General features: G+C 40.4%; 1 protein-coding gene across 14 annotated transcripts in view; it reads left to right on the top strand.

The window, feature by feature from the left end:
• The window catches only part of POSH (Plenty of SH3s), a 235756-nt gene that overhangs the window by 14246 nt on the left and 193687 nt on the right, over nt 1-27823 (top strand). For all 14 annotated transcript variants that reach the window (XM_067127349.1, XM_067127346.1, XM_067127343.1 and 11 more), the window contains exons 2-5: nt 5540-5724; nt 14284-14844; nt 23772-23827; nt 24042-24156. In XM_067127349.1, the coding sequence (XP_066983450.1) occupies nt 5590-5724; nt 14284-14844; nt 23772-23827; nt 24042-24156 (867 nt within the window). In that variant the 5' untranslated portion in view covers nt 5540-5589. The remainder of the gene's footprint in view (nt 1-5539; nt 5725-14283; nt 14845-23771; nt 23828-24041; nt 24157-27823) is intronic.

The following is a 27823-nucleotide window of genomic DNA, read 5'->3' as shown; positions in this document are numbered from 1 at the left end:
AGTGTGGTGTCGGTGGAGCACCCAATTGAGTCTGGTGTCCAAGATGTGTTGGTGGAGGAGGTGGCTACCCGTCCCGCCGATTCTCCTAGGCAAAGGTCAATGTCATACTCCCCTAAACCTGGGAGGAGTCAAACTGGTAGCCTAAGGGAGGTTGGTGGGGTCTGCTCACAGGTAGTCCCCCCCTCGGTTGAACCTGTTGTTGAATCCCAGGTTGCAACCAAACGCTGCTGGAAAGGCATATCCCTGGATGTGCATCGTCTTTCATCTAGCTCAGATGATTCTTCTCCCAGATGCCAGTGGCATTTTGTGGATGAATCATGCCCTTTGAAAAGTTGTGCAGGTGATGTGTCTCATTCTCCTCGAGTACCATGTAAGAAATTCAAGGAACCTGTTTGCAGTCCTCTCCTGTCTTGAATCAACATAGCATTTTATTTGGACAATTGGATCCTTCGCTCCACGTCGAAGGAACAGTGTTTGGAGGACCCTTAGATAGTTTATTTGGGAATGACTTTCAATTCTCATCTTTTTCGAGCTTTGCCCTCTCAGTAGAGAGTAGAGTCTTGCCTACGAAAGATAGATGAAATTCTTCACCCCCAGACATGTTCAGCGAACAATTGGATGAGTCTCCTTGGGACATTGGCCTCCATGGAGCAATTCCCTGGGGAGACTTCACGTGAGAGTGTTCCAGTTTCTCTTAAGAGAAAAGAGGAATGGGAAAAGATTTTCAGACTACTCCATGTTCCCAGTGACACAAGAAATCAAGAAGCACCTACTTTGGCGGAAGTCAAGAGACGGGTTGCTGGAAGGGAAGTCTCTGTTCCCGCAGAGCCCAGACCTAAACTTTAATGCTGACACATCAGATCTGGGCTGGGTAGCCCTTATAGGGGACAAGGAAATCTCCGGGACATGGTCGAGAGATCAGATGTTATGGCACGTAAATATCAAGGAGTTAAAAGCAATCCACTTTGGTCTGATAGCTTTTTCGTCAGAGTATATAAGCAAACAAGGAGGAACTCGTTCATTTTCCCTCTGCGAGGCAGTGAAGAACCTCCTTCTCGGGGCGGACCAGAATCATACGAAGTTAATAACCAAATTTGTCCAAGGCAAACTGAATGTGTTGGTGGATCAGCTGAGCTGACAAAACCAAGTCATTTCCACAGAGTGGACTATCGATCCACTGGTCTGTCTAGGTCTATGGAGATTGTGGGGAAAGCCAATGTTAGATCGCTTTGCGATGTCAAGGAATCATTGACTTCCTCTTTTCTTTCTCCAGTCCCAGATCCGCAAGCATGGGCAACGGATGCCATGCTTCTCGACTGGTCCAACAAGTTCCTGTATGCCTTTCCTCCTTTGGGAGTGATAAGGGATGTACTAAACAAGTTCCGCCTACACCAGAATGTGTCAATGATTCTGGTAGCGCCCTTTTGGCCCTTAAGGGAATGGTTCCCAGAGTTCATAGATCTGCTGGCAGACTTTCCGAGACTCCTCCCGCAAAAGAAAAAGCTTCTCAGACAACCCCACTTCAGGCACTTTCATCAAGGTTTGTCTTCTCTGGCTCTGACAGGATTCAAACTGTCAAAAGACTCCTCAGAGCAAAGGGTTTTTGAGGGAGGCTGCGGAAGCAATTTCAAAATGCAGACGCTGATCCTCAGCTAACGTTTACCAAAGCAAATGGTCAGTTTTCTGTAGTTGATACAAAAGTAATAGAATCTCTTCTAAGACGACTCTGACAGAGATTGTGGACTTCCTTTTGTTCCTAAGGAACTCTAAAGGCTTATCCTCATCTACAAAAAGGCTACAGGGCGATGCTGAGCTCTGCATTCAGGCATAGGGACCTGGGTGTATCCTCGAATCAGGACCTTTCAGACTTGATTAGGTCTTTTGACACAAAAAAACAAAAGCACTCGGAACTTGTCTCTTGGAATCTGGATGTAGTCCTGAAATGGCTCTCTGGACCCCCTTTCAAGCCTTTGAACTTAGCTTCATTCAGAAACTTGATCAGGAAGACACTTTTTAGTAGCCTTATCAACAGCCAAAAGAGTCAGTGAGATTCAAGCCATTGGCAAAAGGGTTGGATTTTCAGGAGGCAATGCTATCTGCTCCTTTACCTTAGGTTTTCTCGCTAAGAACGAGAACCTGGCCAATACTTGGCCCTGATCCTTCAGCATTAAGGGTTTAGCAGATACGCTACGATCAGAAGGAGTAGAGAGGGTCCTTTGCCCGGTGAGAGCCCTAAAGTTTTATCTACACAGGGCTGAGAAAATTAGGGGTTCTTCAAGCAACCTCTGGACTTCGGTCAAGGATCCTTCTCGTCCTCTTATGAAAAATGCTCTGTCCTTCTTCTTTAAGGATATCATTCGTGAAGCACATTCACAAATGAGAGACGAGGATTGTCCTGTCTTGAAAGTTACAGCTCATGAAGTCAGATCTGTAGTTACTTCATTAGCATTTGAATACAATATCTCTCTCTCCTCCATCCTCCAAACTACTTACTGGAGGTGTAAATCTGTACTGTGTTTGTGTCATTACCTTTGAGATGTGGAAACGACTTTTGACAATTGCAGTACCCCAGGACCTTTATCGATGGCTGGCATGGTATTGGGAGAGGGAGTATAGGAAGCATCCCTTCCATCCTTATCTCTTCACCTTGAATCATGGTTTTGAGTTCTACGGGAGCCTGAGGGTACTTGGTACTTGGACACCCTCCAGTTTGTAATGGTTGGTGGTGGTATTTTAATTTTATGGTGTAGGTAACATCATATTTTTATCTGGTTGATGATGGTACTGCACCCTGGGCAGGGGCAAAATTTTTTGTGCTTCATTTAGTGTACAGAGGTGTCCTTTGTTGTAGAGTTCCCATTCGTAGTAGACAACCCTTGGCCATACAGCCACGTCTCTATGGGTTAAGATGGGTGCAAAACCAGAGGCAGTAACTCCTGCTGTGGCTCTCTTACCAGATAAGGAAACAACAAGCATTTTGATAATGCTAGCAGATTTTATTCCCTTAACTCATTAAATTTACTAATGCTTCCCACCTCCTGTCAATGTGGGAATCACCTATGGAATTACTTGGTAAGTTACTTATACAAAAATGATGTTTTTATGATAAAATAGAATTTTATATAGTTACCAAGTAATTACAGAATGGGAGCCCACCCACCTCCCCTCACATGGACATATGCATAAATAAATTGAAGCTCTCTGCTCAGTTCCTCTCTTTCCTGAAAGTGGGCAGGGTCATTTACCTACACTGAAACAAAACAAAAGAATCGCTACTGCGAATTTCAAATTTTAGCTGCCGATAAGAGAAACGGTTAGCTATGTAATTACTTGGTAAGAGTATATAAAGTCTGATTTTGTCATAAAAATATAATTTTTTATAATAAGATAGTTTTATATATACTGTACTTACCAAGTAATTAGAGAATTGGAGCCCTCACTCCTCCCCTCTCATGGACATAGGACACAAATGAATTGAGCTCTTCAGCTGTGTTGTACCTATTCTTCCCCAAACGTGGGCGGGGCTAGGGGCTAGCAACCTACACTACAACAATGGAACTGCTACCGTGAATTTAAGCTGCCGTGATAATTAGAAACTAATAGCTGTGTAATTGATAAGTATACAGTATATAAAACTTAATTTTATTATAAAAATATCATTTTTTCCATTTCTTCTACCACTTTCCCCCTTTTCTTACTTATAATTATTGACTGCATTGGGACAGCACTTTTTACATGTTCCATTATTCATTCTTCGTTCTTAAAGATTGTGTCAATAGTTGAGCAATTCATGTTATGTATACTCTACTGCCATGCTGTCTCAACCATTTTTTAACCACTTAAATTTCTTTATAATTGCCACTTTTGTTTCCATTGAGATTGCTTGCTGTTTTGTACCACTGCCACTATCTTCATTGGCCTTACACTTGCCGTTAGCCATGATAGAAAAAGGATGGCCTTGATATTTCATGATAAAATCTCACAAATACATCAGAGCACAACAGATGATGTCTTACCACTTGTGTAGGTTCGAGAGTCTGAGGCATCATTTTGGTGTTAGGTACGGTGCTGTTCGGTATGGGTAGCGGCAAAAATGTAACTAAGCAGAGGCACAATAAAAAATTTGAACTTATGGCTGGCAAACGGAGTGCTTTGAACACAATTTTAATTTATGATCACGGTCTTAAGTAGTTGAGCGTCTGTACAGTATTCTTTAATAAAATTTTTAAAAAACATAAACATAACATAAAACATAAAAAGAAACTCTGGCAAAGTCAGATGTTTACCTACCCCTCTCCACCCATCCCACACTGTATTCCCACCCCTGTTCCACCCACCTTCCAGAACAACCCTTTCTCTGAATGAATTCCTCTACACAGCCTTCCTGCCCTTCTCCCATGGCACCCAGCCATCTGACTGTCCCCCCAACCTTGGAAACTTCTCCAGGCCTCCCACATCCCCCAAACCCTTTCTCAGTCTCTTTTATGAGTGGAAGTAGTGTTACCAACATTTCCTTAGGTCGCGCAGCATTGCTGACTATCAGAACAGTTTTACAAAATTTTTAAAAATCTTCTGTATATTATATAATTGTACCCAGGTCCAGTGCTGTCAGATAATGCAGACCTGGAAAATCAAAAGATTACTTTTGAAATGCCAGTCTACTTTTGCCTTATTGACATTTGTGACATTCACATATGAATGGGTATTTACTCAAGGCTGTTAAATGCGATGGGTCAAGTTTTACCACCAGTTGAAGATGTTAGACACTCTTCTTCCTCTTCCTCCTACTACACATCTCCCTGTGTCATTCATCATCATTCTTGGTAGACAGTTCTTTGGGGTTGAGAACTCCTATGTCCCAATTGTTTGGTTAGTTACAGTGAGTCACACTGAATGAATACGAAGCATCTACCATGCCCTGGGTGTTTGACTTATCATAGCACCCCACAACACCTTGGAAACTTAGTTCTCATCTACTCTCTCCCTCAGCCATCCATTTTGAACATCTTTTTGTTGCATAGGCTATGAACTACTGTAATTAGATTTTATAACATAAAACATGTTTTTCGTATAAACCAATCAGTCATATCATTTGTGCCCACTTTACATCCCTTCATTTCACTACATTAGATCCTGTCAGTGCAATTGAGTAAGCTGAGTAGCTAGCTCTGACCAGTGTTCAACAAGTGCACATGTGCATACAGTGATTTGTTACTCTACCACCTCTTCATTCATGAAGACTTAAGACTTTGTATGTCTGGGGACATCATGACTGTAAATTAGGCCTGTGAGATTGTTGGGTTTTATGATAAATACTGTAAATTTTAGATACATTATTAAAACTTAATTTTTTATTTGTTTACCATATTAATATTGGTTATTTAATGGCTTGCTGTTCTGGAGAGACAAGCTTAGAAAATTAATATTAATGCCACGTTTTTCTTGCTGTGTGAAAATGTGCTCATTATGAATTCTGTAATGATATTAGGACTGTATTCTTAGTTGACATACAGATTTACACTAATATTCATCATTTCAGGTAAAAAAAAGATAAAAAATGTGGGAGTAAAGTGTCTTAACAATGTCAGCATGGATCACTGGCTACTGAGCGATATATTGGAATGCTCCGTGTGCCTAGAACAGCTCGGCTCCACCTCAAAAGTATTGCCCTGTCAACACACATTCTGCCGCAGATGTCTTGCTGATATTGTTGAAACTCACAAGGTTAGTTGAATGTTTCTTTCATTAGTGAAACACTGATTGAATACAATGTTTCTTTCAAGAGTAAAGTACTGATTACACATATTTTTTTGTATTTTACCATCAGTTGTTTTGCTGTAATATACACTAATATATTTTATAGGTAATCTGAGAAGTATGTATGTTCTGGAACTTTAGGATCATTGGAGCTAGGATATTGGAACTCATTATATGAATGATTGGTTTGTATGAAAAGATTAATTTTGTTACAATTTTTCTCTAAACAACCCATAACCTTCCAATAGCCTAAATCCACAGTACTGTAGTGCAATCTCCAGACACGTCCCCAAAGCTGTTTGTTTAATAAATGCAGTCATGCTTACTAGAGTGCCTTAATCTTGCTTCATATTACCTTTATACCTGCTAATTTCATCATTACCTTATCTCATTTATACCCAAGTGTGGGAATTTTTGGACATTTTTTAAGTGCTCAGACAGCAGACAATCTCTCATGTATTCAGTTACTGTGTGCAAAGTGAATTTTTATTTCTTCACAGTGTTAGTTTTTGCATTTCATTTGGTAACAGATCTCTTATGTTACTTACTTGAAGAGCTCCTTATGTTATTCCTTGTTGCCATTTCAGTTTGAGGACGTTTTTTTATGCATAATAATATATTGTCATGTGTATCATCAATGTAGTGATGTCATGTGTGTAGTCTTTTTGTCTAGTTCATGTAACGTTATTTAACCCTAATTGCCTTAACTTGTTCAGTTTTAGAGGTTTATATGTAATATGAATCGCTTCTAAAAATTTGTACATTACAGTGCAGCCTAGCAGCAATGTAGCTGATTACAGTGGTTGTATCTACTTATGCTTATGATAAGTGCATACACACAGTCAGAGTGTAGTGTTTCTTAACATAATGCATATGGGTGTGTAGTATTAAGGACAACATTGTTTTAAATATGAGGAAAAATATCAGAGGAAGTTAGAAAGAGAATGCAGTAAGTGTGTAGTGTTCCATTCTAAATAATGCACAGTAATTTTGGGTAATCTTACCTTGAAAATAGTGACATAAAGCAGAGAGAGGTCCCAGTGTGGTTGTGGTGACTCGGGACATTTTAGTCCATGTCAGAATTGTTGAATGCCATTGGTAATGGAGTGAACAGTAATGTTTCAAACTCTTGGTTTTAAGGCCTTAGACTGAGGCAATGAAGTTGAAAGGGTGGGGAGAGTACCCAAGGGGTCTGGTTGGGGTGAGGGAAACTGCAAAGAAAACCCAGGCAATGGCACAGTGTTATGTCCAAAAAGACTCCTTAGTCGGAAGCAGTTGATCGTCGTCTGCCTTTATGACTAAAGTTCTGTTTCATCAGCTACAATAATTAATTCCCATAAGGGCCTCTAATACATTAAGGCTCCCAGGTTTGATTAGGTAGTTATATTTGTAAGTGTATCAAGCCACTTGGTTGGTGAATCCGAAAGTGCCCCAAGCTCTAAAATCTTTGTAATGTCGTGGGTGGCTCATCATTCTCCTCTTCCTTCTCCTCCTCTATTTTTGGAAGACTCATTCACAACTTTCTAAATTATTTCATCTTCAGTGTGCAACTGATACCCAGAGTCTCTCCCTTCCTCTTGAAGCCAATCTGCTGCTTCTTTGTCAGTCGAGGATTGAGCAAATTTTTAGAAGGCAACAGAGAAATATCTGGATTTTAAACTGGCAAAGTCTTTAACATCTTTAGTATCCTCCACTAGCTTCTAGGCAAAGTTATTGGTTGCCAGAGCCTTTCACATTGCAACCAAGCTAAATATCGTAGACTGCAAGTTGTATCAATTTCAGTTTTCTGCAGTCTTCCTTCCTCCGATACCTTCTTTACTTTTAGAATCTTTATTTAAGAATATAGACCAATACAGCCTCATACTACCATAATTCCATGCTGGTCCATGGGCTGTATCAAGGAACTGGACACAACAAAAAACTAGAGGTATTTTGTTCAGTCGTTCCAGATCCCTGGGCTGTAGCAGAAGACACCCTTCAGCATCCTTTGGGACAGTCTGGACATCTATGCCTTTCCCTCTCTTGCCTAATCCTTCAAGTTATCAACAGAGTGATGATCTCTTGGAACTTCAGGATGACCCTTGTAGCTCCCATGTGGCCACATGCAGAATGGTACCCAGATATACAGTAGCTCACCAAAATAACAGATTAAAGCGTCCGAGCCTACCTCACTATAAAAGAAACTCCAATATTTTATTGTATATATACGTGAATGCGTATTTTTGCTGTAAAGTACAGTACAGTAAACCCCCTGTTTTTGCGGGGATGCATAACACCCCCTACGAATAGCTAAAATCTGCAAATACTTAAAACCCCTCTAAAAACACTTAGAACTTCCTATTTAGATACTTTAAACACAAGGAAAACCCTGAAAAAATGCTTATACCTGAGTATTTTATTAGTTTTATCACAAAAAGTGCATTTAGTCATGAAAATTATATGAAAATACAGTAATTAGTGAATATTTCTCAGTGAAAAATACCGCGAATGGGCGAATTTTCCACGAATAATGTGTAGATACATTCCACAGAGAAATCCGTGAATACGTGAGTCCACGAATCGTGAGAATGTGAATACGGGGGGTTTACTGTATATTTATACCCTGTACCCCTTAAACTACTGTAAAATATGTATAACTGCCTATTGTAACAGTTCACTGCCTAATTTGATAGTTCAAACAAAAAATATACCATAAATTATCATACTAAAACAATTTAAAATCATTTAAAAAAAATACACCCCAAACCATCCCAAAACACTAAAGTCATCGCATACTAGCAACTAATTAAGTTACCCCTTTATAAATAAGCATAGTCATTTTCTCTCGTATTGCTGTTTCATTTTCTTTTTTTTGATAAAGTGTATGGTAAACCCCCCATATTTGCGGGGGATGCGTACTAAACCCCCCCGCAAATAGGCAAAATCTGCGAATACTTAAAACCCTTAAAAAAAAACACTTAGAACTGCCTATATTGATATTCAAACACAAAAAAACTAAAAAATGCTTATGCCAGGTATTATCCTATTTACGATGGGGTCAGGTTCCAAAAAACCCATCATTTATTGGAAAAGACGTATCTCGAATATAGAGTAAACCCTCGATTCGCGGACTCACCTATTCACGGATTTCTCTGTGGAGTGTATATACACATTGTTCGAGGAAAATTTGCCCATTCGCACTATTTTTCACTGAGAAATATCACTAATTACTCTATTTTCATATAATTTTCCTGACTAAATGCACTTTTTGTGATAAAACTATTAAAATAATACTCGGGTATAAGCATTTTTAAAGATTTTTTTGTGCTGAACTATCAAAATAGGCTGCTCTTAGTGTTTTTAGAGGGGTTTTAAGCATTCTCGGATTTTAGCTATTCGCAGGGGTTATGGTACGCATCCTCTGTGAATATGGGGGGTTTACTGTAGCCTAGCCTACACTATAAAGTGTACTCTGTACATATACAGTATAGTAATTATTAATACTGTATCAGCTAATTTTGGAGGTTCATGCAGATTGACTTATGATAATTTAGTGCAAAGAGAAATTGAGTAACAAACAATAATTAGCTTAGCTTATACTATGGTATATCGTATATATATATACGGTAGCCTAGCCTACATTACAGTATACTGTACTTTATATTCACTTATTGATATTTTATTATACAAATATCAACATAACGAATATGTGTCTTTTCCATGGATATTTTAAAATGTTATGCTTTACTTCACTGTATCCAGTAATATTGTATAAATTCTTATGTTGCTTTTGTATTATAAATTGCGATCATAGCGATCAATGTTTTGGTTTGGAAATTGATTATGCGGTAAGTTTATTTCACCTTATTTAACTCAGTTCAGAGCTCTTTTCTTGCTTCTAGTTAGCGTAAATGAATCTCTAGATACTCTGTTTATGTGGGGCAAGGTTATTTTTCATTATACGAAGTGTTTTTAAGTCAAAATATAACTTAAATATGTCTCCTCATGAAATTAATTTAGCTATTTTTCTCATTAATAGATGACGTTGGCCATTTGGGGGCATGTTTGTTTTGTGTAAAAAAATCGATTCCACTCACTGTTTTCACTTAAGTCGTCATAATACGAGCTTTACGTATTTATCTTCTATCAGCGTGAAAACAGCAGTAATGTGTGCTCTTTCATGCCCAGTACAGTAGTTTTGATTACAATACTGTCTCTCTAGTTTTAATTACAGTCAAGTTTCATCCATGTTGCTGATGAATGATAATTTATGGTCATTGGTAGCTTGAACATTGTTTTCTCAGCTTCAGCTACAACTTGCATCTTAAATTTAGCAGTATATTTCCTTGCTGATCTTTTATCCATGACAGATAAGGGTATAGTATAAAAATATATCAGTCCTATTGTACTTAACATCATTTGTAACATAACTACGGTAATTGTTTACTACCGTACGATGGTTGAAATACAAGCAAAAGGGCTGTTGTTATCCGATTCAGTTATAAGCAAAACAAGTTTCTCTTTCGGTTGTGTATGGCTGTATGCATTTATGCAAGAGCATAACATTACTAACAATACTTTTATCATTCTCTTTTACTTTTTTAACTAGAAGATGGGATAAAGGGATGGAGGAAAAGAAGTTGGTCTATTGTAATTTGGTCTCTCTCCCTGCCTGAATGTACGTTGCTGCCTGCGCCTGCACAAAATTTAAAAATGCATTTTATAAATGTTGTCGTATTGGTATTAATTGCTTACCCCATCACAAAATTGAATTATCATAAGGCTAATTATTGTAACTCGGGCACTACCTGGGTACCTGAGTATTTTAATAGTTTTATCACAAAAAGTGCATTTAATTATGAAAATACAGTACAGTAAACCCCCATATTCGCATTCTCATGATTCGCAGACTCATGTATTTGCGGATTTCTCCGTGGAATGTATCTACCCATTATTCGCGGAAAATTCGCCCATTCGCGGTATTTTTCACTGAGAAATATTCACTAATTACTGTATTTTCACATCATTTTCATGACTAAATGCACTTTTTGTGATAAAACTATTAAAATACTCGTGTATAAGCATTTTTAGAGGGTTTTTCTTGTGTTTAAAATATCAAAACAGGCAGTTCTAAGTGTTTTTAGAGGGGTTTTAAGTACTCGCAAATTTTAGCCATTCAAGGGGGGGTGTTGCGGTACGCATCCCCCGTGAATACAGGGGAGTTTACTGTTATTAGTGAATATTTTTCAGTGAAAAATACTGCGAATACGTGAATTTTCTGCAAAGAATGTGTATATATGTTCTGTAGAGAAATCCACGAATAGGTGAGTCCATGAATAGTGAGGCCGCGTATAGGCGGTGTTTACTGTACTTTTTATATAAACAATCAGTACCCGTAATGTAAGATAAAAGCCTTGTTGTTAATATAAACTGCTGACAGGAAAAGTTTTAGCATGACTTTTAGAATTGAGAGCAATGTAAATTAATAAGGAAACTGTAACAATAAAAAATTTTGCCTAGCTGTACAAGAGACATGGAAAATATTTGAGTAAAATAACAAATAAAAATTTTTGTATATACTTGTGATTTTATCATTTATCTTGTGTACTAACCTCCTTTCTCCCATCTCTTTACCCTATCTTCTAGTTAAATAAGTTAAAAAGGTATAAGAGAATGATAACAGTATTGTTAGTAGCGTTATACTCGTTGCGTAAACACGTACAGCCATAAACAACTGAAGGAGAAACATATGTTTTGCTAAGAACAAACGAATCAGATGACAACAGCTGTTATGCTTGTATTTCAACTGTCATATGGTAGTACAGGCAGTCTCCGGTTTACAACGGAGGTTCCATTCTGACGCCGCTAAAGGAAACTGATGCGTTGTATCAAGATGGGTTAAGGCAGGTCGGCTGTACCTTCCTCCTTTCCGCCATCTTGCTTAGCTTCCATTGTCCCCAAAATCCTTGTACCAAACCTTTTTTTTTTTTTTTACCTTACTTCAGGAGGCGCTAGAGAATTTTTTCTTAACGTTAAGACTGCAGGTTTGTTATAAAAAATACAAATTGATTTAAAATTTCTCATTTTTTAGAAGGAGAAATATACTTAATCCTATAATTTTCGTCATCAGCTCTATAGATTGGTGTGCAGCAGTTTTCCATCAGTATGATGGCTGTAACAGGGTCTGAATGGAATTTCAAAATATTTTCCTGAAGGTGCCTTATCTCCCAGAATGCATGGTAAAAAAAAGCCCTTAATAATATTGTAAAATATATCTTATGCGACAAATAATGATGGAAAGGCATTAGATGAATTATGTCCTTTATGGCTTTTAGTTACCTGTCAGTTCCAGTAGCACATGGCTTGAAATGGTGAGAACCATCAGCATTAGCAAAACAAAGCATTGAGATCCTATGCTTGCATTTCATTATGCCTCAGACATCGCAACTTCCTACCATCACTTGTGTATTCTGTGGTAGGGACTTCCAAAACAGGTTGATCTCATTAAAGATCCAATAACTTCTGATGGAAAGACCGTGTGTCTTCAGTAGATGTCCTCACTGCCTCTCCAACCACTTTCCTGTTTAGTAATTCATGATGTTACGGAAATACCATAACCATCCGTCAGACGCATGGAAATTTTACATTTTTATTTTTTCTGCAGATTTTTCTGCCACAATTCTTATTTCAGTTCCTCTTGCTACTAGCCTTATACTTCTTTGCTGCAAAGAATGTACATCTTCATCTATTTAATTTTTACTTTAGTACATGTAGGCAGTCCCCAGTTATCGGTGGGCTCGGTCATCGGTGATTCGGGTTTTCAGTTCTTGTCCAGCTACGAAAATCTGAGAATTTTGGCGCTGATTTCCACTTATCAGCGCCGATACATACCTAATAGAGGCACTGATAACCAAAAATAGGCAATTTCGGTGCCGAAAATCACTGAAAAGGCACTGAAAATCGCCAATTTTTGGTTATCTGCGATTTGCGCTTATCGTCATATCGTCAGAACGTAACCCCCACCAATAACCAGGGACTGCCTGTATTGCCTTATATGTAGCCATAGCAATGTGCTGTTCTAGGGCATCAGTTTTTTTTTTTTTTTTTTTTTTTTTGCAAAGCCACACAAGGTATCTTTTGCTTTTAATGTCGCTCACCATTTGCGGATTACAAGTGAAATGTCAAATATCTGAGTAACGATCCATGTATTTTTTCCAATTTATTCCAGTCTTAATTTGTGGGAAACACTTAAGACATGGCATGAAATGGCCCATGTGGTCTTCAACAACAATGGCAAAATAAATGGAATTCATTTTCTGAGAAGAATTATTTCATCAGGAAAATCTGTTCATCAGTGACTTGGAATCATCTTCATACCCAAGAAATTTTGGAGCTGAGACTAGACTGAGATGATTGTGGATAGGTCATACTCATTTGATCCACAAGTTCATCTTGGAGGTGGTAGATTACCAATGTGTGATTTTTGTGATATCCCCCTTACTGTAGAGCACATATTGGTGGACTGTCTCAGCTTTATAGATGAGTGAAGGCAGCATAAAGTTTAAGGCTCTCCATGACGTATGTTTTAAATGATGATGATGTTAATAATGTCAGGACTAGTTGTTGACTTTTTTTTATGATATTAAACCACCTTTGTCTGCTAATAGATTATCAGTTTTGTTTTCTGAATACCCAAATGGCTCCAGTGCCAGGTCATCAGACCGAACTTTCATATGTCACTCAATCAGTTACATACGTAACTGTATACAATTAGCCTCACCCAAAGCTGACGTTCCATCACTGTTGTCTACCTCTGGAATGTCAGCTTTGGGTGAGGCTAATTGTATACAGTTACGTATGTAACTGATTGATTGACATATGAAAGTTCGGTCTGATGACCTGGCACTGGAGCCATTTGGGTATTCAGAAAACAAAACTGATAATCTATTAGCAGACAAAGGTGGTTTAATATCATAAAAAAAAGTCAACAGCTAGTACTGACATTATTAACATCATCATCATTTAAAACATACGTCATGGAGAGCTTTAAACTTTATGCTGCCTTCACTCATCTACAAAGCTGAGACAGTCCACCAATATGTGCTCTACAGTAAGGGGGATATCACAAAAATCACACCAGTTAAGGCATTAATCTCTTATGAAGAGAAGGAAGTGAAAAAGCTGGAAAAGAACAGTGAATTACAAGTGAATTTTGAGGTACTGGTTAGAATAACGCTGAGGAATGGCATCCTGTGAGGAAACAACCTAGGGAACTGTGCTCAATGCTTGACAACACTGCAGTCCTGGAAAGGGAGGAGGGTGATATAATGCACCACCTGATGGTTCATGTGGTGCATTGTATTGCTACTAATCTTCCATCAATTGGAAGTAAGAATGTAGAGTCTGGCGATTTTTGAAAACTGCAAAAGTTGGCATGTGTGGTGATGGTGGGGTTTGTGATGAAACAAACTTAATTTTTTCTTTTTGTGATTTATTTAAAGATATAATTGCATACTATATGTAATTTGCATTTCATTTCTTTTACAGGAGCTAAGATGTCCAGAATGCCGTGTGCTTGTAGAGGTGCCGGTGGACGAACTTCCACCAAATATATTATTGATGCGTATTTTAGAGAGCATGAAAAGCGCCCCAAGGGCTACTTTAAATCAGTCTGTGAAGCCTTCTCATATATTACCTCATCCTAGCCAACCTCCTGGTCGGCCAGATCCTGTGGTTGAAGGCCCACCTCTCACTCAAGCACCACCACCCCCTACACTTCAAAGCTATTCAGTTGCCAACACTACCACTTCGTCTGCCTCAAGTACAGGACTTTCTGCCAGTTTAGAGACTTCTCTCTTTTCTAGTAGCCGTCTGACAGGATTGGCTGGTGGAGGAGAAGGGGAAGGTCATGGAAATGTGTATGGCGGAAACATTAATATTGGAACCTCAGGAGTCACAGGAACTTTAGGTCGAGAAGGAAATGGCAGTCAAGGTGTTACTTTATCTAGTGGTCCATCACATCTTGGTTTAGGGCTTACCTCTTCCTCTTCGTCAGCATCAACAGTACATCCACCTACATCACTGCTTACTGGAAATCAGCATAGACAGGTGATTGATATGATATATTTTAATTTTTTTATTTAATATTAAATTTAGATGCAATCCTACATCATGTATTTTTAGAATAAACCTTACAATATCAGGGTGTTCTTACAGAGTACAAAATAGTACTTTTTAAATGCATGTCTTCACTGTTCTCAGTAGGTTAAATCAGCATGGTTTGAAAATGTTAGCTGGCATAATGAATGATTGAAGTTGGTATGTAGGGCAAAACCCCACTGGTTCTGTCACTAATGCAGATAATCTTACTTAACTACTTATTTTGATATTTTATTTGAGTCAGTGTTTGTCTTAGTGTGTACAAGTATACAAACCTTTTTCCAAAATCCTTGGGGCCAGATGTGTTTTGGGTTTTGGAATTTTTCGGATTTGGGAACTGTGGGGTGAGGATCATAATCAAACATCGCTATGCAGCAAAAACATATTTTCATATAAGTAACTTACCAAGTAATTACATAGCTAACAATTTCTAGTAACCGTCAGCTAAAATTTGAAAATTCGTGGTAGTGATTCTTTTGTTTATTTTGGTGTAAGAATCGGAACAACATAGCAAGCAAGCTCAATTTATTTCTCCCAGCTTTCAAAGAAGGTTGTGAGCAGCATCTATAGTAATTTGGATTTTCGTAGGCTTTGCTGGTTATTTTCCCAGAAGTATCAATGAAGTATGTTGGATTTTCTTGATTGTGTTTCGGCGTTAATTAGTCAGGTTGATGTAATTTGGACAGTTTACCAAATTTTGACTCTTGTTTGGACTTAATTGTCACTTACTTTGACGATGTGTGATGCAAGTACATCAAGCACTCGATATTGCAGCAAAGGCTGCGATACGAGATTGACTTCTGCCAAATACGATTTACATTCTGTGTGCACCAGTTGCAGGGGCCAAGTGTGCTCTATAGATCTTACCTGTGCTGAATGTGTTGACTGGGACCCTAGATAGTGGAGATTTTAACTGCTCACCTTTCCAAATTGGAAAAAGACAGAATCAGGAAAGCTAATGCTAGTCTGTATTCTTCGAAATCTTCATCTGATGTTCCTGTAATTTCTGTTATGTCTCCTAATCCCAGTCCTTCAGCCTGTTCCTATTCCCAGCTCTCATACTTCCAACCCAATGCCATTGCCACTCTTGAAGCGCAGTTTGATAGGAAGTTTGAATTATTAATGCATTCTATGCCTCAGTTGGGTGATTCAGTTCGTCAAATTATAAACCATGAACATAGTGCTCTTAGTGAAGTGTTAGTGGAGGAGCTGGTTGTCCATCCCGTCAACTCTCCTAGGTGAAGGTCCCTGACATACTCCCCCGCACCTGAGAGAAGTCATACCGGAGGCCCAAGGGAGGTTGGTGGTGTCTGCCCACAGGCAGTTGGCCCCTCAGTCGCACCTGTTGCAGATTCCCAGGTGTCGACAAAACGCCATTGGAAAGGTGTTTGCTCGGATGTGTGCCGTCTTTCCTCCCGTTCTGAAGCGTCGAGTCCTGAGTGCAGACGACAGCGACGCTTCAAGGATGAACCTAGACTGCTCAAGAGGTCCTCAGTGGATGTGTCTAACACCCCTCAGGTGCCTTTAAGAAAGTGAAAGAGGCTGTTCCTTCTTGTAGTTTTTGGGACAGTCCAGGGCATTTTTCACCAGAAGCTTCGCCCTCCAAGTGTCATGTATTGGATTCTGATTGATTTAAACGTAAACATGTTTCGTCTGGGCACCCATTAGCACCTAAGCTGTCCGCCATGCCTGAGCGCACTTTTCTGTTAGTGTGTCCTCCAGCTCCTGCTTTCGCATCTAGACGCTCCCCTTCCCGCGATGCAGTGGTAGCAACTGACCCCCAGTTGACTCCGGAGCGCCCATTGGAGGTGGAGCACCCATCGGCGCCAGAGCTTCCATTGACACCAGATCTTCCAGTAGAGCCCAGGCTTGTAGCAGCTTCGCAGCGCCCATTGGCTCCCGAGCGCTCTGTTTCCTCTGAGCTTCCAGTAGCTCCCAAGCACCCAGTTGCGCTTGGTCTGCCAACAACATTTGATCATCCTTCTTCGCATTGTGGGCAGGAGTTCAATTCCCGGCCGGCTGATGAAGAGTTAGAGGAATTTATTTCTGGTGATAGAAATTCATTTCTCGCTATAATGTGGTTCGGATTCCACAATAAGCTGTAGGTCCCGTTGCTAAGTAACCAATTGGTTCTTAGCCACGTAAAATAAGTCTAATCCTTCGGGCCAGCCCTAGGAGAGCTGTTAATCAGCTGAGTGGTCTGGTAAAACTAAGGTATACTTAACTTTTCTTCGCATTGTATTTTCTTCTGCGGTGCCAGTGGTGTTAGACTCGGCTCTGGCTCCCATTCAACAGCGCCTAGATGACGTTTTGAACTGTTTGAAAGCTCAACTTCCTCCACTCAGTGCTGTTGATGTGCCTCTATCTTCAGTCTTGTCAGCCGAGGAGGAAGCTCAAGATCAGGAAGAGAATACTCCTACCACAGCATATTCAGCACTTTTGTACTTCCTACTTCGCTCCTTTCCCAACTCTTCTCCAATGGCTCCTTCTCCGACTTTGACTTTCCAGATGAGCAATCTTCAGTCTGAATCCTCCACGCTCCCCAAATTGGAGTGTGGAGGATTCAGACTGAAGAAAGCACCAAATTAGTGCTTTCTACAAATTGGTGCTTTCTACTTCAGCTAAGAAGACCATGAATGAAGTAGAGTGTTGGTTAGTGGACAAGTGAGAACAAGGGAAGGCTGTGTTCCGTTATCCTCCTTCGTGCTTATTTAGAAGGAGATATCCGTATTATGCTACCGGGGAAATTCCCTTTCTGGGTGTGCCTGCCTTTGCCCAGGGGGGACTTCTCTGGGCTCATTGAAGCTTCCCATAGCTCGGCCTTTTCAGCGGCGAAGGTGATGTTCTCTTCTGTTGAATTTGATCACCTTTTGAAGAACATTTTCAAAGTCTTTGAAGTGATCAGTTTTGAATTTGATCACCTTTTGAAGGACATTTTCAAAGTCTTTGAAGTGATCAGTTTTCTGGATTGGGCAGTGGGTGACCTGGCTAAGAAATTCCAGAACTTTCCTTCTGTTCCCACGGACTTATCTTCAGATCTTCAGGTGTGCTTTCCTGTATAGACGGGAATTAGAGACACTTCTTGGGAATTAATCTCAACATATGCTATGGGTATTTTAAAGAAAAGAGAGCTTTGATGCTCGTTTACATCCAAAGAGGTCACATCTGCACAGAAATCGGCTCTTCTGTTCTCTCCTCTAGTGCGTGACTTCCTTTTCCCTCAGGCAGTGGTTAATGGTATCGCTTCTGACTTGCAAAAGAAGTCAGTACAAGATCTTGTGACCCAGTCTTCTAAACGCGCTCGACAGAAGTTCTCCTTCACTACCAAGTCGTCTTCTCCTGCTCAGCACCAGGCAAAAATTTCAGTCTAGGTCTCGTGTTAATGTCCGTTTCTCCTCCAAGGCCATCAAAAAGTCTTCATCCAAACCTTCTTCCAACAAGTGAAGAAAGTTTTCCCCATGCAGCAGTGGGTGCCAGGCTCCTATTTTGGGAAGAATGGAGCAAGAGAGGAGCAGAACAGTGGGTAATAGAGGTCCTCAAGAACGGATACTCTATTCACTTCGAAGATTATCTACCCTTATTCTAGAAACCCATCGCCTTAACTGCATATTCGAAAGGTTTTACAATCGCCTTTTCATGGTTCTGAAGTCTTCAGGAGGATGGAGACCAGTGCTGGATGTCAGCACACTGAATGCCTTCGCATGGAAGACAAAATTCAGAATGGAGACGAACCGCTCAATTCTTGCATCCAATCGTCAAGGGGATTGGATGGTCTCCATAGACATGCAAGATGTGTACTTCCATGTCCCCATACATCAAGACTCGAGGAAATACCTTTGCTTTGTCTTTTGGAACCAGATTTTTCAGTTCCGAGCACTGTGCTTTGGACTTTCGACAGCCCCTCAGGTTTTCACCCACATTCTCTCTCCAATAGCGGTTTGGCTTCATCTAGTGGGTGTTAACATTGCGCTGTATCTAGACGACTGGCTCATTCGTTCTCCCACAAAGGAAGCTTGCACAGGGGACATTCAAAAGACTCTTTCCCTTGCAAAGGATTTGGGTCTTTTTGATCAACCTTCAAAAGTCTCAGCTAATTCCATCTCAACAGATAGTGTATTTGGGAGTGAGTCTGAATTCTTGTCTTTTTCTGGCTATTTCTGCACCCAAGAGGATAGAATCCTGTCTAAAGATGATAGACAAGTTTCTTGCTCTTCAAATGTGTTTTGCCAACAAGCAGATGAGCCTCCTAGGAACATTGGCTTCCATCGAGCAGTTGTCTCCTTGGGGAGGCTTCACACGAGGATACTCCAGTTGTACCTCACGAGACAATTGGGACCGAAAGAAATATCTGGACTTGTTTGTGTTCCCAGTCACCCAAGACATCAAGAAACATCTGCTCTGGTGGAGATCCAAAAACAGGCTACTAGAAGGGAAGTAGCCTTTCCTCTGAACCCAAACCTGAGCTTCTGTGCAGATGGATCAGACTTAGGTTGGGGGGTGATCCTGGAGGACAAGGAAGTCTTTGGAAGGTGGACATTAGAACTGGAAACTTGACATATAAACTCGAAAGAACTGACTGCAATCAGTCTAGGATTGCAAGCCTTTACTTGAAGTTCAAGACAAGACCATTGCAGTGCACTCGGACAGTACGACTGCCCTGGCCTACATATGCAAGCGAGGGGGAAAAGTTAATTTAAGTATACCTTAGTTTAACCAGACCACTGAGCTGATTAACAGCTCTCCTAGGGCTGGCCCAAAGGATTAGATTTATTTTGCATGGCTAAGAACCAATTTAACCAGACCACTGAGCTGATTAACAGCTCTCCTAGGGCTGGCCCGAAGGATTAGATTTATTTTGCATGGCTAAGAACCAATTGGTTACCTAGCAACGGGACCTACAGCTTATTGTGAAATCCGAACCACATTATAGCGAGAGATGAATTTCTATCACCAGAAATAAATTCCTCTAATTCTTCATTGGCCGGTCGGGTAATTGAACACGGGACCAGCAGAGGTTGTTGATCTTTGGGGGCATCCAGTCATAGATATGTTTGCCACCCGGCACAACAGAAAACTTCAGGTCTTCTGTTCAGTTGTGCTGGACCCATGGGCTACTGCGGAGGATGCTTTTCAGCACCCATGGGACAACCTCGACACCTAAGCCTTCCCTCCGTTTTGTCTATTTGCAGGGTGATCAGCCAACTGGTGGTCACCCCAAATCTAAGGATGACTCTGGTAGCTCCCAAATGGCAGCAGGCTGTTTGGTATCCAGACCTGCTAGCTCTGCTCTCCAAGACACTGAGAGAGATCCCTCCCTGGCCCAACCTTCTGTGTCAACCCTATGTAGAGCGGTACCACCAGGCAGTGCAGTCCCTGTATCTTCACAGCTGGCGGTTATCCAGCATCTCTTGCGAGCGAGAGGCTTTTTGCACCGTGCAGCAACAGAGATGGCTGGATACCTCACACAGTCCTTTGCAGTGGTATACCAAGGAAAGTGGGCTGTCTTTTGTGGTTGGTGTTGTAGACGGGTCTCTCTCCAGTCAGAACTACTATTCGGCAGGTCGCAGACTTCCTCGTCTTCCTTTGCTGAGAGAAGCTTTTCTCCTTTTCAGCCATGCAGGACCCCTGCATGGGATTGACTCTCATTTTGAGGAGCCTGACTCATGCCCTGTATGAGCCTTTATGAGAGTCATCAGACAGGGATCTGACCCTCAAGACTGTCTTCGGGCTTGCCCTGGCATTGGTGAAGAGAGTAGGAGAACTGTATGGACTTTTCTTATATGTTAAACACTCAAGGATGGGGATCATTTACGCTTGATTTCATCTTGAATTTCGTAGCAAAGACTCAGAACCCATCGATCCCTGATGCTAGGTTTGAGTCCCTCACAATCCCCTCCTCAGAGAACTCTGTGGATAATGACCCAGACGAGATGCTACTTTGTCCGTTAGAGTGCTGCGGCGCTATCTGAAGAGGACTCGTCATCTCTGGCCAGAGTGTCAACGACTCTTCATTAGCACTGGCTCGTCCAAGAAAGAAGTATCCAGAAGACAATTTCTCTCTGGCTTCGTGAGATGATCAGGAGAGCGTACTCTGCTGCTGTCTAAGATGACACCAGTACCTTCCTCCCAAGAGCTCATGAAGTCAGGGCCATTGGTCCACCCTTGCATTCTGGAAGAATCTGTTGTTTCCTCAGGTACTGAAAGCAGTGGTGTGGTCTCGACAGACCACTTTCACCTCATTTTACCCTCGGGACATTGCCCACAAGTCCTTGGACACTTTTTCCTTGGGACCTGTGGTGGCTGCTCAACAACTTGTGTAGCTTACCCGGCTCCTCTAACAGGACAGGGTTGCATCTCGCCTGAGATGTTCGATTGTGGCTGTGAGAATGACAGCTGGAGTGACTGGCCTCTCCTTCTCTTCTCTTCTCATCCTTCCTCTCTTCCTTCGGGCAGAGAGTGGACTTGAGCCATTACATACTGGATCTGGCGGTCAATGCAGTAAGTTTATACATTAAGCTTCCATTCTGTTTTTTCTTCCAGGATTATAGAAGCAAACCTGCAAGGGGAGGAAGGAGACCCTGACAACAAGACAAACCTGATACTTGTATTTGCCTTACTGTCTCCGACCCTGAATGTTCATCCTAGCCTTTTTTCATATGAGGTTACATTTTCCTCCTTCGTGCTAAAAAGACCCAGAAGTTTGACAGTTGATCATGCAGTACTACACCCCGATCAATATGTCAGAGGCAGGTTTCTCTTTCTTGCTCTATCAACCAAGAAGAGAACCCCAGGTGTGGCGAACTCCAGTCAGTTCAAGAGATTTGCTCAGATTCCTCCCTCCAACCAGTGAGTCTTCTACTATTGGTTTGTATATCATGTAAGAACAAGTCACAATTTTTAAAAGTAAATTGTATTTTTCCTAACTATACAAACCTGAGGTTCTTTACATTACATGTTTATGCCCACCTCGTGCCACCCCTCAACCTGACACCTGTGCCGAAAGGCAAATTGGAATGTTTACGTCTGGGTGAGCAGGACTCCCGCCTACCGGACGGTAGTTAACTGCCTAACTACCTTATTTGAAAGTTGTACGGCCATTTCCAGCCCTGCTGTAAGTAATTCCTAATGTAAAGGATCTCAGGTTTGTATAGTTAGGAAAAATATAATTTACTTTAAAAAATTGTGTTGCCAGTTTCAGTATGGTCTCCAATTTTCCCTTGCTGCTAGTTCTCAAAAACCTGAACATGAAGTGAATCAATTGAACAAATGCAAGAGCAGGTGACATACAACTGGCCATGTGTGATGTTTGTCCTTGAGCTTTGTTGATGGTCATGGCATATACTAACTTCACTGGAAATTGTCTGCGGCAAAGATTGAATGGTACATTGATGTCGCCTTTAGCATTGTGTGATATGGGGAAGAAAGTGACTCTCTGAGTTCCTGTAATAATTTTGACTTGCAGCACCCTTTGTTAATATCCATTACCACCAGTCTAGTGCCATTGCAAAGGTCCTTGGCCAAGCACAGATTGCAAATAAGCATAAGAACTTCACCTTCAAGTTCAGTGCATGTGGGTGCAGCCCAGCTAAGTTAACAGTGTTCAAGATCTCTAGAGAAATGCCCATTGGATTTAAACATATTCTTGAAGATGTCTTCATGACTCCAGGATCCTTTGAAGCAGTCGTCAGCTCATGAAGAATTCCTGGAAAAATGCCCATTGGATTATGTCCTTTTAAATTCTTAAAAGACTCCAGGATCCTGTGAAGCCGTTCAAAAGGCTTCTGGGAATTCCGAAGGCTTTCGTCTCCAATTTCTTCTCCATAAAACTCTGTTCTTTATTATTGTGCAAGAACAAGGGAAGCCCACATTCTTGGAGATGAAAAAATTGAAGATGTCTTCACGACTCCAGGATCCTCTAGAAGCAGTCTTCAGCTCCTGAAGCATTGCTGGAGAAATGCCCATTGAATTATAATGTCTTCTTAAATTCTTGAAGACTCCAGGACCCTGTGTAGCTGTCATCAGCTCCTAAGCGGATCTAGAATCTGTCTTCAGAATCATTTCTTCCACTTCCTGGAGAAATGCCCATTTGATTATAATGTCTTCTTAAATCTTAAAGAGTCCAGGATCCTGGAGCCTTCGGAATTCCTAGAAGCCTTCAGAATTCCCAGAAACCTCCGGACACACACACACACACAAAGGTAGCCAAGGAAATTAATATGCAGGTAGTCCCTGGTTAACGGTGGGCTAGGTTAATGGCGATCCGGTTTTATGGGGCTTGTCTAGCAATGAAAGTCAGCAATTTTCGGGGCCGAAAATCGTCAATTTCCGCTTATCGCCGCCGATAATTGGGTATTGGCGCCTATACATACCTAACAGAGGCGCTGATAACAGAAAATCGGCAGTTTTTGGCACCGATCAGCCCGAAAATCACCGAAAAAGCACCAGAAATCACCGATTTTCGGTTAGTGGCGATTTTTGGTTATCATCACACCCCAGAACAGAACCCCCGCCGATAACCAAGGACTGCCTGTACAGTGTACAGTATATGATAAGGGACCCAGATGCTGACTCAGCAGAAAAGAGAGACTTCAGGGCTATGTTGATGATGAATGCTACTGAAGATAAGGATGATGTAAAGTAAACAGTTTGTATGTGAGAAAATATATATTTTAGATTTTAAAAATTAGATTTTCTTCACAAAATAATTGATTTTTTCTTGTACAGCATACTGTACTTAATATTGTAAAACATTTTTAAAATAATGCACAGTAGTGAAAGTTTATCAAGACTGTTTACTGGCTAGGTAAATGCTGTAGCTGTATACTTTGTCATTTTTTGTGTCAGTTGGCTTGATGAGTTTCATATTTTCATTGCAGACAACACCTCAGCCATGTGCTAAGGCCCTGTATAATTATGATAGAAAGGAAGCAAGGTTAGTGTAATTCCAAGTCGGTGTTTTTTATTGTTTACTGTATAAGGGCAATCAAGTAATCAACATATATTCATAATTATTGTACTTTCATTTTTTTAATGTGCTTTGATCAAATTTTATGAAACAAGATTTTCCATGTCTGTAATATTAGCCAGTTGTTTTGTATGTTCCTATCATGAACTTGATAATTTTTTGGTTTTGTGATGTGTTTCAGAGACCTGAGCTTCAAAAAAGGGGAAATTATCAATCTTAGAAAAAAAATTGATGCAAATTGGTTCCAAGGAGAACTGAACGGCCAAATTGGATTTTTTCCTGCATCCTATGTTCAGGTAATTAGATGTGAAGCATTTTGTTGGCAAAAATCACATGGGATTTATATTTTGTTAAGTGATAAGCTGTAGCAAATAAGACCAGTAGATGCATGTAAAGATATAATCACAGATCAAAAATTTTCAAAATGAAAACTCTAGTAGAGTCATGTATGGTACTGAAGGGACCTGCAGGGTGTAAAAATTAAACTTGAGATTTCTTTAATATTTAGTGGTGGTTTTCCAAATTTAGAAGGTTATTACCAAGACTGTATATGCTTACAGCTACCTATGAATGATATTAGCTAAGGTTTGGTGACCTTTTAAATTATTTTATGCATCGTGATGTTACATTGTTTTCCTTTTTTAAGGATTTATTTTCTTACATGTATAGATTGTATGTATAATCATTATACAGTTGTGTCATATTGGTATTTGGGATTAGGTTAGAGCAAAGCTCTAAAGAATTTCTATTAGCTGATGGAAAAGGAAACAAATATTTTGCCATCAATAACAACTAGGTGACTAATTGTCGACTCTTGAAAGAGGTGGGCATCCATAAAGTATATCAGCCTTAAATCTCTCCTTTTAAACATCTAACTTACCTGGTAGTTATATATATAGCTATATATATAACTTAAGTTATATATATAGCTATATATATAACTACCAGGTAAGTATGTTCAAAAATTTATTTTATTATGAAAATATCATTTTACATTCCAAATTAATTTACCAATCTTTAACAGTGTCTAAACAGAAATTGGATATCTCTTTTTTCCAATTTGTCATGAATTTTTTTAAGTTGCAAAAAATGTTTTTATTACAGCTAACTTTTACTCAAGATATCAATTTTTTAATTTTATGATATTTTCAAACATATCATCATAAAATTATTGATCAGCATTTTTGCTCAGTCATTGAAGAGAGAATAATCTGGTGCAGACAGATTTTGACAACCCCCCTATCCTCAGAGGATGAAGAGAATTGCTACATGGAGATGTTAAATGTAAATATTTTAGAGACTTAACAAAACAGGAAAATCCTCAGAGGTCATGCCATCAGCTAAAATTTTAGGAACCCTAAGATACTGCAAGCCTTTAAAAAACAAGGAAAACCATTCTCATTGTTTGATATTCTGAAGTGATGTCTCAATCTGATTTAGGCGAGCCTTATTAGAAGTACCATTGTAATCCTGGACTGCTGGGTAAGTAGAATCTTTGTATGAAGGACCACAAATCCTAAAAGGATTTGCCTGAGTTCTCAATAATAAAGGAATTACTGGAAGTGTATGAAAAGTAGGTTTTATGAGATAAACATTTTGTATACAAGATTCTACTTCATCAACATGAAAAATGACTAGTGGTAACAGAAAGTGATATAAAAATTTCTTAAATGGATTAGTTTCTTAAAGTCCAAAAACAAAGTAAGTAACTTCTGTTGTTTAAAACTTATTTATGGAGTGGGGAAATCCATTACTTTATATTACTATTCATGGTATTAATACAAAATGGCAATTCTTTCTACACGAATACAAACCCTCAGTCCTTACATATGGTTTAACTTTCAGCAAGCTGGAAATCTAGCTGTTAAACTTTTCCAAGGTTGCTTGTGGTAAAAGTTACTGATGGTAGGGGCAGAAGCACTGCCCGCCCGGTCGGTTTACATTCAGTTCTGCCTTTTGACCGCAGTCTGGTACAGATGCATTTATTTATTGGTCCTAAGTCAAGTATCTGGCCAAGGATTAGATTTTTATTTTTACTTGGCTAAGAACCAATTGGTTACCTAGCAACTGCCATTTAACTATCTCATCTGTGTCTGAATATATTTGTTTTTATAAAATATTTTGTATTTTTTGTTTATATGCTTATATTGATATATTGAAACATTTCAACATGTTTTTCTACGTCTCACTAATGATATATTCACTTATTCTTGATTGACTTGCTGTGAAGTTTTCTTTTCAGTCTTACTTTTTCATATTTGCTTCTCTTGGTGTTTGAGGGATAGTTTCCAACTCTCGATGCCATCTTTCAACCTTGTTTAAGAACTTCCCTCTTCGTGTTCTTGTCCTCCTTGTTCTGAAATGCCTTTTCATGAACAGTGTTTTTATTTTCTTTAATGTATTAGCCTTTCAGATGTGTAATTGAGAGGATTGAAACAAAGGCAGGTTTTTGTGTTTCCAGATGAGGTTTCATATTCAGTTGTATGAGGATACTTCTTGCCTACACCTAGCAAGAGTCCCCTCTCCCTCAAGAGGGAGGTTGATGATGCAAGATCTTTGACTGTGCTTTTGGTCTCGACTAGTGGGAGTTCCTGCCTATGGTTCCTGTCTTGTTTCTTGTCCCAGCTTTTGTTGGAGGGGTTGTGAGTCAAAGGCTCACTCCCTTCCCCTCTCTGAATGTTTTTCTTGGCCTCCTGAGCAGTGGAGGTTTTTTGCCAAGAGGAAGAAAGCGCCAACTTTGAGGGGATTTTCTCCTTCTTTGATGGCTGTGTCTCAGTCTCCTTCTGCTTCTTTCTATTCCCAGTCTTCCTCCAGTTGCTTCTTCTTCCTTGGAAGATTTTACCCCTGCCCATTCTTCCATAGCTTCGTCTTTGGAAGTTTTGGGCGAGGGGTCAGGAGATATTATCTCTCTGGCTGTCCCTGCTCTTGGGGGGGAGGAGGTTCCCCCCCTGTGAGTTGCAAGTTGTTCAGTTTCCTGTCCTCGTGCTTTCTTTTGTCGTCTGCCTCAACAGTTGCCAGCCCTGCTGCTCTCCCCTTGACTGTACCAATGAAACCACATCAGCCTTTGGTTACCCTGATCAGTGTTTGAGTCGGCGGCTGCGGTGGCTAACCCGTTCACCTCTTCATATACTTTTGGTTCTGGAATCCGGATCTGTCGGCAGTGCATCACTCTCAGAGCTTTGGAACCCCTTTTGTGGTGGTGGCTTCTCCCGTTCAGTCGGCAGTGTATTCCTAACAAAGCTTTGGACCCCCTGCCGCAGAGGTGACTTTTACTTAGGATCCATCTTCTGATGGTCTCATGAAGCACTGGTCGACAGAGTCGTCATTGTTTTCGAGAGAAGTTCACCCATGTTGTGAAGAAGAAGCGCCGCAAGTCCCCCTCTCCATCTTCTTCCTTCTTTTCTCGGTCTTTGCCCGACCACGGCCATGTTTCTCCTGCTCCAGCTCCTGGCTGTCTCTCTGGTAAGGGGTTGTCACCTCCAGCCTCTTCTCGTCCATCAGTTTTTTCTCCAAGCAGAGATTGGCGATCGGAAAATCTATGGCAGTGTCACCTTCCCCCAGTCCCCCTGGGGAGGTGTGGAAGTTGTCTCAGTATGGTGTGTCCAGGAACGGACCATCGACCTCGCTCACGTGAAGGTTTGGGAAGAGAATGGGGTGGCTTACGGTCATACCACATACCACGTTGAAGCACCGATTCCTGCCTGACAACCGTCTCATTCAGTTCTGTTGAGCAAAGAGCTTTGATAGAACTGCTGTGGACTTCTAGAAAGGCGACAACCCAGGTGCGAGTGCATCAACAGCTGGTCTGTGCAATGCCTTTTGATCATTCCGGGTTTTAGCGTGATCATCTGGGTTTTAGCTTGATCATCTGGTAACTGCCAACGGATGTTACCATACCTTCTACATGCAAGCGAATGGGATTTTTCTGCCAACTTTAAAGTCCTTCATAACGTAAGTTGACAT

The sequence above is a fragment of the Macrobrachium rosenbergii genome, chromosome 25 (genome assembly GCF_040412425.1).
Source record: "Macrobrachium rosenbergii isolate ZJJX-2024 chromosome 25, ASM4041242v1, whole genome shotgun sequence".
Taxonomy (NCBI): Eukaryota; Metazoa; Arthropoda; class Malacostraca; order Decapoda; family Palaemonidae; genus Macrobrachium; species Macrobrachium rosenbergii.
The sequence above is the reverse complement of the archived record's forward strand: the minus strand, read 5'-3'. Positions and strand labels throughout refer to the sequence as shown.